At 43.0% G+C, this 16012-nt stretch overlaps 1 protein-coding gene across 1 annotated transcript in view; it reads right to left on the bottom strand.

The window, feature by feature from the left end:
• Positions 1-1192: 1192 nt before the first annotated feature.
• LOC144686106 (uncharacterized) overlaps positions 1193-16012 on the bottom strand; it is a 70278-nt gene continuing 55458 nt past the window's right edge. Inside the window, exons 15-18 of the mRNA XM_078551253.1 lie at positions 14623-14676; positions 4803-4859; positions 2571-2611; positions 1193-1694 (exon numbers count right to left, since the gene is read on the bottom strand). Of these exons, the coding sequence (XP_078407379.1) occupies positions 1638-1694; positions 2571-2611; positions 4803-4859; positions 14623-14676 (209 nt within the window). The 3' untranslated portion in view covers positions 1193-1637. The remainder of the gene's footprint in view (positions 1695-2570; positions 2612-4802; positions 4860-14622; positions 14677-16012) is intronic.

The following is a 16012-nucleotide window of genomic DNA, read 5'->3' as shown; positions in this document are numbered from 1 at the left end:
TCATCTCCATTCCCACCCTCATTAATCCGATAATATTCAGCCTTTAGGTACTAGAGCATCATTTTTTTGCATCTAAAATGGAGGAATTTAGGGAATCACATTGGGAAAACATCTTTGGCAGTATGAGCTGACACATTGAGAGATTGGTAAAATGCCCCTTCAATTCTCCCTGCCAGTCTGTGGAGCTGATATCTGTGAGATTTTTATCTGATTCTTTCATGGGATGTGGGCATCACTGGTAAGGCCAGCGTTTGTTGCCCATTCCTAACTGCCTTGAACTGAGTGGCTTGCTAGGTCTTTTCAGAGGGCAGGTAAGAGACAACCACTTTGCTGTGGGGTCTGGGGTCACATGTAGATCAGACCAGGTAATGATGGCTAGATTTCCTTCCCTAAAGGACAAAAGTGAACCAAATGAGTTGTTACAACAATTGATGATAGTTTCATGGTCACCATTACTGAGACTAACTATTTTTTTAAAAAACATTCCAGGATTATTCATTGAATTCAAATTCCACCAGCTGCCATTTGGTGGGATTTGAACCTGCGCCCCCACAGCGCTAGCCTGGGCCTCTGGACTAGACCAATGACATTACCACTACACCACCATTGCCCCACAACAAACATAATGGGCCGGGACAACACTGGCCCACACTAAGATTGGAAATCCTGACCCTTGCACTTCGATCAGGGTCTGAGCTACCAGGAATCTCAGGTCCTGTATATTTTAAAGCCCAAGCAACATCAGGAAAGGTCTTTACAACCAGCAGGAACTTCACACCACATTCATGGAATTATAATTTATGCATGTCTCATTGTCCCATTTTTACCTACAGTGGGTCTGGAGAGAATTGAGACAATGAGATTTAGATAAATCATGGGGCACTGTGCCGTTACCTCATATTAGATTGGAGTTTGCAACAATGCAGCTCCACTTGGGGAATAGTTTAATCATGGAGTTATAATCAACTCCAGTATAACATGAAGGGATAAAACAGTGACCCCACTGCACGCCATGTAATGTGCATCAATTTTATCAATCTTTACCAACCATAGATGTGAACCAGACCCCAGCAGACAATATTCTCCGTATTTTAAGTATGCGTGCTGGTCAGTTTATGCCATTTGTTTCTTCTGTAAAGGACATGTAGCATTATCAAATACATACACATAATTTATAGCACAGAGCATGGAAGAATTTAGCTTTGAGTATTTATTGGGGAGAGGATGAAAAACATCAGCATAAGACGGAACTTACTCTGATAACCATAGATAACAGGAACGGTAGGTGTATCATTGAGCAAATTAATTAAATGACCCAACAGAAGGCAGAAAAACTCAATCTTAAGTGATGCATTGCATAGTTGAACGATCATTGCTGCTTATTTTTAACATAGCGTCTGCAGAATCTGTGAAAGTATTGTTCAAACATTATTAAGAGAATCATTTATATTGCAAATTATCATTCATGATTTATGATCATCTTTGAAAAGAGTGATGCAATAATTATGTTAAATCAGAACAGATACATGAGAGGAAAACTCTTCATCTGTTCTCAGATAAAAATATCAATTTCCAAAAATGTTAAATTCCATGTATTCAGCTCCAAGTTCTTCCTGTCTTTCCCATGAAGCTCATCTTTATTTTGCTTGTGCTACTTGCGCATAGATAACAGATGATTTTTTTTTCTTCAGGCTCTGCAAGAGAGAAATTAATCATTTGTAAAGGCATAAGAAACAGGAACAGGAGTAGGCCATTCGGCCCATCAAGCCTGCTGCACCACTGAGTAAAACCATGGCTGGTCTGATTGTAGCCTTAACTCCACTTTCCAGATGCATAACGCTTGACTCTCCTATAGATGAAAAATCTGTTTTTTGCAGCCTGTAATATATTCAATGACCCAACTTCCACAGCTCTCTAGAATATTCCAAAGATTAATGAGCTTCTGAGAGAAGAAATTCCTCCTCAAGTCCATCAAGAATGCGTAATTCTTTATTCTGAAACAATGCCACCTAGTTCTAGAATATCTCTCGAGGGGAAACATCCTCTTAGCAGCTATCCTGATAACCCCCATCAGATTCCTATGTTTCAACAAGATCACTTGTCATTCTTCTAAATTTCAATGAATATAGTCCCAACCTACTCAACCTTTCCTCATAAGACAATCCTTTCTTCTGAGGGATCAACCTAATGAAACTTCTCTGATCTGCCTCCAATCCAATATATTCCTCCTTGAAAACAAAGATCAAAATTGTACACAGTGCTCTAGGTGTGCTCTCATCAATGCCTTATACAGTTGTAGCAAGACTTCCTACTTTTATCCTCCATCACTCTTACACTAGTTACAGATTGCCAAGCTGAAAATGACCCATTTATCCCAGCTCTCTCTTCCCCATTGGTTAAGCAAATTCACTGTCCATGCTAACATATTACCCCCAAAACCATGAGTTCTATCTTGCATAGTGACCTTTTATAATAATGTGACTTATTTACATCAGACAATTTTACAAATTTGTTGCAGATATTAATGTTGTAGGGCGCATGATTTAATCAATAGGAATCAATGTACTTACAGCAGCTGAAGAACGTTTACCGTGTTGCATACGTCTGCCCCCTGTGTTATAATTGCAAACATCACAATTAAAGGATAATATTGATAGGTTGGGCTGACATAAAGCTTAAAAATATGAATGTCCCCAAATTATTGCATTTCACTTGTATAGTCAATAGATCAGCAAGACATTGATTGGCAGTGAACCCATTTGTCCTCTGTGTGACTCTGGTTGATATTAAGCACTGCATTTACAGTGAGCCACAGGGAACATCATAAATAAACTAAGCTCTTTCTGTGATTGTTAGGAGATTGAATCAACCTTGCTAGGTCACTCAGGTGCTTTTGGAAATGGGTGCTCTTCATATTAAATGGCAGGCAAATGAAGCTGGAGGAAGCAGGAGCTGCTCAGAGGGTTGTGCGACTTTGGAACTCTCTGCCTCAGAAGGTGGTGGAGGCGGGGTCACTGAATGTTATTAAGGCAGCTGTTGCTAATAATGTCAAAATTTACTTCAAAAATAGCTATAATAAAGTGCTTAATTGTCTATCGTGTCATTTTTTTTCCAGAAAAATTCCATAGGAAAGACATTACCAACTTACATTAATAAAATTTGCAATGTTGCCATAGTTGCCATGCTTCATTAACTATGTAGGAGAATGCATCGGTCATAGGGGCGTTATGGCACCGTACAAAATTTTATGGGCATCGATTTTGGGTCGGCGGGTGGGCGTGCGCCTCACCCGCTCAATTGTGAAATGGTGCGCGTTGGCGTCGGCCGAGCGTGCCGCTGTCAACGTGTGGGCACACCAGCGTCGGCAGCGCGCCCACCAACAATTAAAAGGCCTGTAAAGACCATTAAACAATCAATGAACTTAAATGTTTTTCTGCTCATCCAACATTACGGTTGGTGGGCAGGCGCAAAGGCCAAGCGCCCTTTGCATTTTTTTGGAAACCTCGTCTACAGCCGGGATCAGATTCCCAAAAGCAAATAAAAATAAACTAAAAGTTTTAAAATTTAATTAATAACCTGTCCCTGCTCGTGTGACAAAATCACATGGGGGGACAAGTTTTATTAGATTTTTCAAATCTTTAATTCTTTTTTTTAAAAAAAACTCTTCATCTCCCTGAGGCAGCTCTGTGCTTCTGGGAGATTTTCAAGCGCTCATGCGTGTACATGCGTGAAGTTCGTGCTCACCCCGCTCGCACTCCTCACCCCCTCCCCCCACACAGGCATCGCTGAGCGCTGCCGCTCACGTTTCAATTGGCCTTAATTGGCCCGCCAGCGCGAAATTGCAGTCCGGCCCCCATCGGGGGCGGCGGTGGGTTTCCCGACTGACCCCACCCGCCCCCCACCGAGCCCACCCACCAAGGGCAAAATTCTGCCCTATATGTCTGTTCTGAGGGTGTGGCTAGTCCGAAGTGCTTTTGCTCATCTCTAGTTACCCTAAGAGGGCAGTAGACATTCTTTTCGTAGCGACTGTACACTTCAGAGAGCAGTTAACCATAAAGTGTAGATTCAAGTCCCCATTTAAAACATAAGGTGGGTGAATCTCTATGAAGGATATTAATAAACTCAACTCCCTCGTTCTCAGCTGCAAATTATGAAGCTTATTGGATTCCGCTTCACAAGATACCATTAGATTTGGATTCTTAACTTTCAGTTTCAACTCCCTAAGAGCAGTGTGGGTGTACCTAGACCACATGGCTGGGTGTACCTAGACCACATGGCTGGGTGTACCTAGACCACATGACTGCAGCTGTTCAAGGCGGCGGCCCACCGCCACCTTCTCACAGGTAATTAGGGATGGGCAATAAATGCTGACCTAGCCAGCAATCCCAATATCCCGTGCATGAATAAATAAAATAAATGCCCAGTATCATAGTCAGTGTCATACTATGTCTGGCTGTTGAAGTAACTTATTATTTGTTGTTTATAGTTCTGCAGTCTCAATGCAAGGATGGATCTACAGCACAAAATTTTCTTTAATTCAATATTAATTGACAATTTCACTCAGGGAATACACACGATGTATGTGCGCAATGAATAGAAAAATGGCACACTGGGGCATCAGTGTGTGCATTTCTGAGGTTGGTGTTGGGCACTTTGTTGGGGAAGATTATGAGGAACTTTAAGGGAGGAGTAGCTGATGATAACAGGAGGTGCCTAAATGTAGTGAGCGTCATTACCCAACACCAACATTCCTAGTCTTGAAGAACACAAAAATGAAGAAAAACACAAAAAAATTGCACTACCTGGTGCTTTTTTCTGAAAAACGACCGATCCATAGTGAATAGCTTCTCCTTCTGTGTCTGCAGAGAATAATATAGAAATAGAGCATTTGCATCCTTATATAGATGAGCATTTCCCAAAACAAGAAGTTAATTGCTTTTAAAATTACTTTGAATGAACACAACATTCAAGGTTCCAAAAGCAGTAAATTGAGAAAATAATTAATTAATCGCTCGTGTTTTTGTAAAATTCTTTCATAGGATGTGGGCGTCACTGGCAAGGTCTGCATTTGTTGCCCATCCTTAATTGCCTTTGAGAGCAGTTAACAGTCAACCACATTGCCAACCACAATTAGATTGGTGGGCAGCTCACTGAGAGGAGACCTCCTCCCGAGTGAGGGGCCGAAGTCTCGCCTCCAGCCAATTAATGCTCCATGGAGTGTTAAATAGCAGAGGGGCAGCCAGCATTGTCAGGGATGCATTCCTCACCGACACTTCAGCACTTCAGTTGGCAGGGCAGGAAACCCTGCCACCCATTAAATCCTGCCCAATGTATGAACCTGGATATTTAGCGTTGGGAAGCTGTGCAAACCATGTGGAGTCTCAAAGCCAAGTGTGATCCTGATACCAGTACTTGTTGCTACTTCTTCGCTTTGTTTTATTATTTTTTATTATATTTTATTTATTTCTAAACTGACATTTCCATTGCAAACTTGTGACATACAGTAAGATTAAAATGGCTGAATAAATAGGTTTCTACATTGGGCTTGAAGCCTAATGATAAATCAGCATCAGAAATGTCTATTTGAACAAACGGGTTAACTGGTATTTATCTAGGATATTTAAGGTAACAAAACTTCCCAAGGTACCTCACAGTGGCATAATAAAACAAAATCTTACATTGCGTCACTGCCATGAAAATATAATAATTTTCATAATATTATTGTGATTTATTGTAAAGGTAGGTTAATAGTGGGGCTTAGATTAATATCTCTGTGTGAGCATGTGTGTGTGTGGTGAGGGGGATTTAATTGAATTGGAGGCAGTTGGTCTGGGGCTTTTGAGTTATCAAAAGGGAAGTTAGGTTTGAAATGCTAAATATGTAAACATGGCTGAAGTTTTAGACTGTGAGCTGTGAGGAACATTTGCATTTTTAGATAAACCAGAGTAGTTCGAATTTCAAAGAGATGATGAGGTGTTACACCTAGCCATAAGAAGTTAAGCCAAACAGTGTGTTTATTTGTCCCAAAGGTTACTGATAATATAAGCACTATGAAATACTTATATAATGAGAAAAGTAAAGTTGCAAAGACATATTGGGACAATGGGATTTACATTAAAAAGGGAGAAACATGTATAAAGGAGATGAGGTTATGTATAAGGGGAAGGAATTCTAAGATCTAATGAATGTGAAAAGCCTCTAGATCTGTGCATCAAGTTGCTGTCTACAGGAACCGAAGCTAAGAAAACGCATTGTGAATATCACTGCCCAAGGTATTGTCGGCTTTGCCTTGGTCTGTTGAAATTTATTTGTTTTGCCTTAATGGAGGTGTAATTGGGAGCTAGATTAATTAGGAGATTTAGGAGTTATCATAGTAGTAATTTGTGGGCCTATGAACATGCTTAAAATTTTATCTTCCATTAATAAATGTTTAATTTGGTTTTGTAAAAAACCTCTGAGACTCAGTGGACTTATTACTACTGAATCCAAGGCACACACGTCGTAATGAAATACAAATTGCAAAACAGTTGTGGCAGCTGTTCCAAGTTTCCCTCTGGGATTTGAGCAGCTCAGAATTTACCATCCGCTGTGCCATAACAGTCATATAAGTAGATATTAGGCAGATGAACAGAAGCTTAGTTAAAGAGGTAGGTTTTCAGGAGTGTCTCGAAGATTAAAAGCATGACAGAAAAGTGGAGAGCATTAGGGAGAGAATTCCAGAGCTTAGAGCGATGGCAGCTGAAGGCACTGGAGGACTGAGTAATATCAAGGATGCTCAAGAGGCCAGAGTTAGAGAGTGCAGATAGCTCAGAGGGTTATGGGGTTGCAGGAGATTACGGAGATAGGGAGAGATTTGAAAACAAAGGTGAAAGTTTTAAAGTAATTAACTAGGACCGAATGTGTGTCAGCAAGCAAGGGCTGCTGGGTGAACAGGACTCAGAGCGAGGTAGGCAGAGAGTTTTGGATGAGCTTAAGTTTACAAAGAGTAAAATGTGGGAGACTAGTCAGGGGTGCATTGAAATAGTCAAGCTTAGATATAACAAAGGTATGGATGATGGTTTCAGCAGCAAATGAACTGAGGCAAGGAGGGAGTCAGACAATATTACAGAGATGTTAATAGATGATCTTTGTGATTGTGCAGATACATGGTTGGAAGCTTATTTCAGGGTCAGATATGACACCAAGGCTGCGAACAGTCAGGTTCAGCTTTAGATAGTTACCAGGGAGAGGGGTTGTGTTGGTGGCTAGGAAGCAGAGTTTGTGGCGGTGACCAAAGACAATGTTTTTGGCCCTCCAAATATTTAATTGGAGGATTTATGCTCATCTAGTACTGGATGTCTGACAATATAAAGGGATAAAGGAGGAATCCAGAGAGATAGTGATGAGGTTGATCTGATTGTGATCTGCGTATATGTAGAAACTGATGTTGTGATATATGTTAAGTAAAGATTGTTAAAATATCCCAAACTTATATCTTTGCATACCTGAAGAGTTTCCTAGCCAGAGAATTAAATTAGAAGCAAAATATTAATTCAATGAAATCTGATAGTTTCAGTGATAATAATACCTACACAGAAAGAGCCAAAGAATATGATTCACCTACTTACTGCCTTTTCTTTCCTTTATATTTGCATATTCAACACAGCCACTTGCCTCTGGCACTAGGGTCTCGTTATCCATTGGAAATAAATATTTACCTCATTGATTTAATTTGATTTTCAAGATGCTATGTCAGGTATTTCCACAAAAACTGCTCCATTGCAAATGCAAGATATTGCAGTGGTTTGGATCACAAGTAGGTTTAACAACACTAGACTACCGGTGATCTGCACTGGATCCATCTCAACGTTGGATTATATCTCAGAAAAATGTATGAATGCTTTTTGGGAGGGGGATTTTAATGGCTAAAAATGCAGTTATTATAAAACCGTTCATTGAGATGCATGGCAAACTATAGGTGAGATTTAAACTTTAGTTCTGACATAGGCTGTTATTGTGTGATGTGCTTTCTTAAGATTTATAGTTTGAACGTACTCCTGAAATGAAGATTAGAATATGTTACATTGCCAGACATATGAAAAATCCAAATGATGGAATCAAATCACAATGTAAAATAATATTAAACTACATTGTAGCAGCTTCCAGATCAATTCCCAGTCTGGAGTTCCAACTGCTGTCAATGAACGAACCTCAACAGGTCTTTGGTTGAGTAACTGTGACTAGTCTCACCAGCAATTGTTTTATTCTTGGATTTTTTTTTGGATTCATTCACAGGATGGGCTTCGCTGGCTGGGCCAGCATTTATTGCCCACCCCTAGTTGCCCTTGAGAAGGTGGTGGTGAGCTGCCTTCTTGATTATTTGAAGAGAGAGGTGATGATGGCAGTTTTGAAGGAGAGAGGAAGTTAGTTGAAGAAAGTGAAACGTTAACAGGATCAGCTAACATGGGGCCGGGGGGAGGTTGGGTGGTCAGCAGTTTCATAGGACTCGGGAGTGGATCGAGGGAGCAGGAAGTGGGTCTCGTGGGTAAAGTGACCTCAGACAGAGCATGAGGGCAGATTGGAGAGAAATGAGAGAAAGATACAAGTTCAGGGCTAGAGCGGGGAAAGATTTAGCGGAGGTTTTGCCTGTTGGGCTAGGGGGAGTGAAGGTAGGTACACCCACAGTGCTGTTAGGGATGGAGTTCCAGGATTTTGATCCAGCAACAGTGAAGGAACGGCAATATATTTCCAAGTTAGGATGATGAGTGACTTAGAGGGGAACTTCCAGGTGGTGGTGTTCCCAACTATCTGCTGACCTTATCCTTCTAGTGGTTATGGGTTTGGAAGGTGCTGTCTAAGGAGTCTTGTTGAATTCCTGCAGTGCATCTTGTAGATGGTACACACTGCTGCTACTGTGCATCGGTGGTGGAGGGAGTGCATGTTTGTGGATGTGGTGCCTATCAAGTGTGAAAGGTTCTCAAAATTCCCACATTTTTCATATCATCAACAAGGATATGACTTTTGGACTTTTATGGCAGAGGACCCAACTGCTGAGTTAAGTGCAGAACCCTGCAGACAGGAGGCTAGGCCCATGAAGGCCTGGGACTGGACATGCCCGGGCTTGTTGAATGCAGTATGGATTGTTGCGTGAAGCCAGAGAACGAGAGGAGACAGAATACACATTCTTCCCTTTAAAACAATCAACCCAGAGGAAGACTTCATCTTACACAAAACTAAAGCCCATCAAAATCTTGCATAAATAGTCGTCACTAACTACTAAGGCAGGAAGGCAGCAATCAAAGCAATTATGCGAACCTATCAATACTCCACATATACAATGGCTTTCAGTTCAAGACTAGTTATGGGGACATGAAGACAACAATAAACATCATGCGAGCCCATTAAAAACAACGAGACAACAATCACCTGAAGAAGCCCAAATCAGACAAAGAACTAACCTTGATTTGGTTTCAGATAAGAAATTTGAAAAAAACAGTATAACTGGGCCACCAGTTATGAAGGAGGGTGAGCAGTTTTGGAATGGTTGAAGCAGAGTTTAAGCAGGGAGAGGTAGCTGAGACAAGTGGAGGAAGGAGATCTGGAGGTTTGCAGGCCCGATGGCAACATCACGGCAAGGGGCACAGGGTGGCAGGCTCAACCAAAGACAACAAGGCCACAACTGCAGCCCTCCACGAAGATCGGCCACCCACAACCGCACCCTCCACCCAACTGAAGAATCTTTGCAGATTCCACAAACCAGGACCACGTGGGGACGGCAGGGACACAAAGAGCGTAGCCCAAAACTGCAACCGGCTTACCTGGCTGGATTTCGAACTGTCAAGGAACCCTGGTTGATGAGCATGATCCCCGACCTCTCCTACTTCAATTTAGTTAGGTTTTGGGGGTGGAACAAGGGTAAGGGGATTAGTAGCGTGATTTTCCCTCGTTACGCCGTGTGTTCCCCATTCTTAACTAAGTGTACTTTGTAGGTCTGTATAATCTCAGTGTAATCCTAATGTTATAAGTTCATTTGTGACTTCAATAAACCCAGTTTTTTTTTTCTTGCACCAAAACCAGTTGTCTGCTGCACGTTGTCACAATCCCCAAATAAGTCCAAGGTCTAGAACCCAGGGAGTGGGAGCGATTCGGACCGCTCAGAAGTCAGAGGTGAAGCTGACACACGCCACCACCCCCTACACGTGAGCTGCTTTGTCCTGGACGGTGTCAAGCTTCTTGAGTGTTGTGGGAGCTTCATTCATCCAGGCAAGTGGTGAGTATTCCATCACACTCCTGACTTGTGCTTTGTAGATGGAGGACAGGTTTGGGAGTCAGGAGGTTAGTTACTCATCGCAGGATTCCTAGTCTCTGACCTGCTCTTGTAACCACAGGATTTAAATGGCAAGTCCAGTTCACTTCCTGGTCAATAATATCCCCCAAGATGTTGATAGTGGGGGATTCAGTGATGGTAATTCCATTGAATGTCAAGGGACAATGGTTAGATTTTCTCTTGTTGGAGATGGTCAATGTCTGGCACTTGTGCAGTGTGAATGTTACTTGCCGCTTGTCAGCCCAAGCCTGGATATTGTCCAGGTCTTGCTGCATTTGGACATGGACTGCTTCAATATCTGAGGAGTTGTGAATGGTGCTGAACATTGTGCAATCATCAGCGAACATCCCCACTTCTGACCTTATGTTGGGAGGAAGGTCATTGATGAATCAACTGAAGGTGGTTGGGCCTAGGACACTACCCTCAGGAACTCCTGCAGTGATGTCCTGGAGCTGAGATAATTGACTCCAACAACCACAGCCATCTTCCTTTGCGCTAAGTGTAACTCCAACCAGCGGAGAGTTTTCCCCCGATTCCCATTGACCCCAGTTTTGCTAGGGCTCCTTTTTGCCACACTTAGTCAAATGTGGCCTTGATGTCAAGGGCAGTCAATCTCACCTCACCTCAGGAGTTCAGCTCTTTTGTCCATGTCTGAACCAAGGTTGTAATGAGATCAGGAGCTGAGTTGCCCTGGCAGAACCCAAACTGAGTGTCAGTGAGCAGGTTACTACTTAGCAAGTGCTGCTTGACAACACTGTTGGTGACCCCTTCCATTACTTTATTGATGATCAAAAGTAGACTGATGGGGTAGTAATTGGACAGGTTGGATTTGTACTGGTTTTCATTTACAGGGCATACCTGGGCAATTTTCCATATGGCCGGGTAGATGCCAGTTTTGGCTAGGGGCGTGGCAAGTTCTGGAGTACATGTCTTCAGTACTATTGCCAGAATATTGTCAGGGCCCATAGCCTTTGCAGTATCCAGTGCCTCCAGCTGTTTCTTGATATATTTGGAGTGAATTGAATTGGCTGAAGACTGGCATCTGTGATGCTGGGGACCTCCAGAGGAGGCCAAGATGGATCATCCACTCAGCACTTCCCACTGAAGATTGTAGCAAATGCTTCAGCCTTATATTTTGCACTGATGTGCTGTGCTCCCCCATCATTTTACTCCTGGATGGTGTTAGGAAAAGTGTGATTCCTAATTACAATTGTTGAGTAGTCCATAATCCACAGCATTCTAGGGTCTAAGCTTACGAAAGTGTAGTAATTGTGGGTATAGCCTCTCTTACTATCTGCCAGGGTCACGTGATCATTCTTGGAGACTCCTACCAATGAGCCCGAAGCGCGGGTGATCTGGTGGGCGGAGCTTTCTGGTTGAGGACTTGGTGCAAGCGTGTAGCATCCGAAATGCTCTCTGTAATAAGGGGAACTGTTCCTGCTTGAAACCTGTCCGATACGTCAAGTCATTACATTTGGCAACGCGGGTAAAATAGCTCCGATGCTGCTCCTCGCCTGATTAATGTGACTACATCAAACCTTAAGAAAAAAGGAAATACTGCTCAGCAGTCATGCCACTCTTCAGCAGAATTGATCCTTATGAGGCAAACATGGAGGACTGGAGCCAATACGTGGAGCGCCTTGGTTTTAATTTTGTGGCAAACAAAATCACCACAGAGGAAAAGCAGAAATGCTTCTGAGTGTATGTGGTAACAAGACATACAATCCCACTCACAGCCTGACGCCTGAGCATGCCCAATTCAAAGTCCTTTGATGAATTGGTTGACTTTGTTAAAATGCATTTCCAGCTGAAGCCATCCATAATAATGCAGAGGTTTAAGGTTAATTCCTGAATTAGGGCCCCGGGCGAGTCCATCACAACCTACATAACGAAGTTGAAGTTGACTGAGCACTGCAACCTCGGAGACACGCTCAATGATATGCTGTGGGACTGATCAGTTTGTGGAGTTCACGACAATGCCATTCGACATTGATTTGAAGCGCGCCCTGGAAACAGCGCCAGCTATGGAGAGTCCTGCGAGAGACTCGCAGGATTTACTACACGTACAACATGGCCTTGTTCTTCATGTGGGGCGGGAACCTACCACCGGGTGTAGTGTGAAAACCAGAGACACAGCAGCGAAGCGGGAGACAAGGTCACGTGGGGGTGACCACGTACTGGACAGCTGCTCATTCAAGAGGGCAGAATGCCACTACTGCCATAAGAAAGGCCATGTAGTGAGGCAATGCAGGGCGAAGTCGAAACAGCCCATGAAGCAGCAAACCAATATGATTGAACTGAAAAATACAACGGAATCTGAAGCTGCCAATACCAACATCTAGTCCCTGTACAATGTCACAGTGGTAAAAACCGAACCTATTACTGTCACAGTTCAGGTTAACAGGAAGCCACTTGTATTGGAGGTAGACACGGGAGCCTCAACTACAGTGGTGGGAGAGCACACATTCAAATACCTCAATGAAGGTACCCAGCCACTGAGTCTAGAGCGGGCAACTGCCAAATTGAAGACATACACTGGAGAGCCTATAGAAGTGAAGGGCATCGCCACAGTACCAGAGTATTTTAGGCAACAAACAGCCCAGCTTCCAGTGATAATAGTGACAGGTGAGGGATCTAGACTCCTGGGCCTAGACTGGTTGCAGAACATCGAGCTTGGCTGGTCTGAAATATCTCATTTGGGAATGGGAAGAGTTCCTGAACTGCTAAGGAAATACGACAGTGTGTTTTGGGATGAGTTAGGAGAATTGAAGGACCTTCACATGCTGCAAGGGTCCCACAGGTCAGAGCTGGTTCCTCTGGAAAATCAGGAAGAGAAACAAAATGAATTCAGTGCCGCTCTGAACAAACTGAAGAAACAGTTGGCAGAGAAGACTTAACAATGTTCAATGTTCCAGGAGAAAGCCAAGAGATGCAAGAAAGAGATTGAAGAGCTGAAGAATCAGCTGAATGAAGCAAGAGAGGCATTAGAAGGAAAAGCCCTAGAACTTTCCGAGATGTGAGTGCATAATTAAACCATGGGTAGCCCAACTACCGAACTGAACCAAGTTAAGATTTCATCAGAGAGAAATTTGGCTGGCTGTGAAATCAAAATGAAGGACAAGACAAAACTCTGCAGCAAACAAAAAAACAAAAAATAGATCAGAAAGGCCAATTGGCTATGTCTCCGGAACCCTATCCACAGCCGAGAGGGGTTATCCCCAGCTAGAAAAGGAAGGCTTACCAGTGGTATTCGGACTGAAGAAATTCCACCAGTACCTACATGGATGACATTTCATCATAGTGTCGGACACAAATTGAATCACGATATTCATAGAAAAGTTCGAAGATTTATTGTAGGAGACGCAACTTTGGTGAGGAATTTTGAAAGTGGACTTATTGAGCTCCTGGTACAATTGTCTCCGAAGCTGGCCCTTTGTCCTTCCGGGAGGAACTGGAAAACCGAATTGTTCAAAAACATGTGGACCATCCTAGGAATAGAGAGGCATTCCAACAACCAGCTATTCCGCCAGCGATTTATGCTGAACCATCAATCTCTGAGGAGACAGATGGACCTAGAATAGACATGTCCGGTGTCTCCGTAGAGTTGCCAAACCCTGAACTGCCACTTTCTAGAGGTATATCTGGTCCTGCAGTTCCTGATCATGTTGATCCAATGGAAGAACCTGAAGTGGTAGAGCTACACTGCTCTAACCCAATAAGGAAAACACCTCAGAGATTTAATTTTTAACCACCTGAGTTGTACATATGTACATGTGTTAGGTATTTAATGTTTGCCTACAAATAGAAAGTGTAAAAAAACTAAAGGGGGAAGAAATGTACTAATTGTGGATACAGCCTCTTCTACTGTCCATCAGGTATCACGTTATCATTCTTGGAGACTCCAACCAATCAGCCCGAAGAACGGGTAATCCAGGGGGCAGAGCTTTCCATCAAGGACTTGGTACAAGCATGTAGCATCTGAAATGCTGTCTGTAATAAAGTTATCAGTTTCTGCTTGAAACCTGTCCAGTACGTCAAGTCATTACAGAAAGTATCTAAATAACAGGAATCTGCAATGTAGACTTGGCGGTAAAAATGGGAAGTGATTGCGAAGGATAAGAAAATGCACTTGCATCCTACAGGATATTAAATGTGACAGAACAAAGACAAAACATTTCTGTGTTTAAGTACCTCTTTAAATGTGAGTGGAAAATGCAAAGGGGATACATAATTGCCCAAAACAAGTGGAGCATAGTATTAGCGTTTATCTGGCATTTGCTGCATCTCATTAACATTTGAATAAATCTGAAACGCACCTTCTATATTTTCCCCTGGTTGTGGACGTTTCTTCTGCCTTTGATTTTCCAAACCTGTTCATACAAAGATCACCTATTAAAATGCATTCAGTTTTCCTTATAAATTTCATATATTCTAAAAAATAAACTCAATAAATTTGTGCAGATGGCTGCAGGCTTGGCATTGTACTGCAGTTCAAATTATTTACTGGTTGAAGATGGTCAGGTTCAAGCTGTACTCTCGGATGTGAGTACATTATCCAGGCTGATACCTCAGTGCTACACTGTGGGAGTACTGCATTGTCAGAGGAGAATGGGATATTAAAATGAGACTCTGCCTGCCTGTCAGTTGGATATCAGAAAATAGATAGGGCAGAATTTTACCGTCGGCGAGCAGGGGGCGGGTCCCGCTCGCCGACACGGAATGACATTGGGCAGAACCCCCGTCGTCACCCCGCCCCATTTAAATTTTCAGGAAGGCGGGGGCACAGCGAAATCAGCTGCGGGCCCGCCGACCTGTCAATGGCCAATTGAGGCCATTGACAGGATCATTAAAACAATTTAAGGACCTGCCCGTCCAACCTTAAGGTTGGTGGGTCGGCCAGGAGCCTCGGCGGGCAATAGGAAAAACATGAAACCTCATCCAGCAGCGGGATGAGGTTTCATGCAGGGTTTCAAAAATGTTAATAAAGTTATTATGTAAATTATGAACATGTCCCATCTCATGTGACATTGTCACATGAGGGGGACATGTTAGGGATTTTTTTTTTACTTTTAATATTTTTCAATGTGGAAGTGATCTCCCTGAGGCAGCACTAAGCCTCAGGGAGATGTGCGCTCTTTCGTGCGCATGCGTGAAAGAGCGTACTCTCGCTTTTGGGGAATCCCCCTCCGCCTACACAGGAAGCGCATAGCGCTTCCCGCCGGACATCACGCTGGGCGGGCCTTAATTGGCCCACCCACGTAAAATGGCGGTGGGGCCCACTTCTCCAGCGGGGATCGGCTCCCCGCCTGTCGGAAATTGGGTCGGGCCCGCCTGCCCGACAGACTGAAAATTCTGCCCATAGAGTTCTTCCAGCAATCCTGGTGAAAATTTCTCTCTGAACCAACAGCAGCAAAGAACTGACTCAGTGATCATTCATCTTATTTAACATTGTGGAATCTTCATTATTCAATGTGCTGTGTTTGCCTTGGTAAGGCAGGAAGTACATTTCAAAAATAATTCACTGGCTGTGAAGTGTTATCGGACATCTTGAGAACCTGTTGGAATCTTCCTGGACTACACTTGGACTAGTAATCCATTAAACACAAGTTCATATCCCACCATGGCAACTTGAGAATTTGAATTCAGGCGAAAAAGACATACTGGAAAATGAAAATATTGTATTAATAAAAGTGACCATGAAGTTAT

Source organism: Cetorhinus maximus, chromosome 10 (assembly GCF_964194155.1).
Source record: "Cetorhinus maximus chromosome 10, sCetMax3.hap1.1, whole genome shotgun sequence".
NCBI classification, from domain to species: Eukaryota; Metazoa; Chordata; class Chondrichthyes; order Lamniformes; family Cetorhinidae; genus Cetorhinus; species Cetorhinus maximus.
Note: the sequence above shows the minus strand (reverse complement) of the source record. Positions and strands in the feature narration are given on the sequence as shown.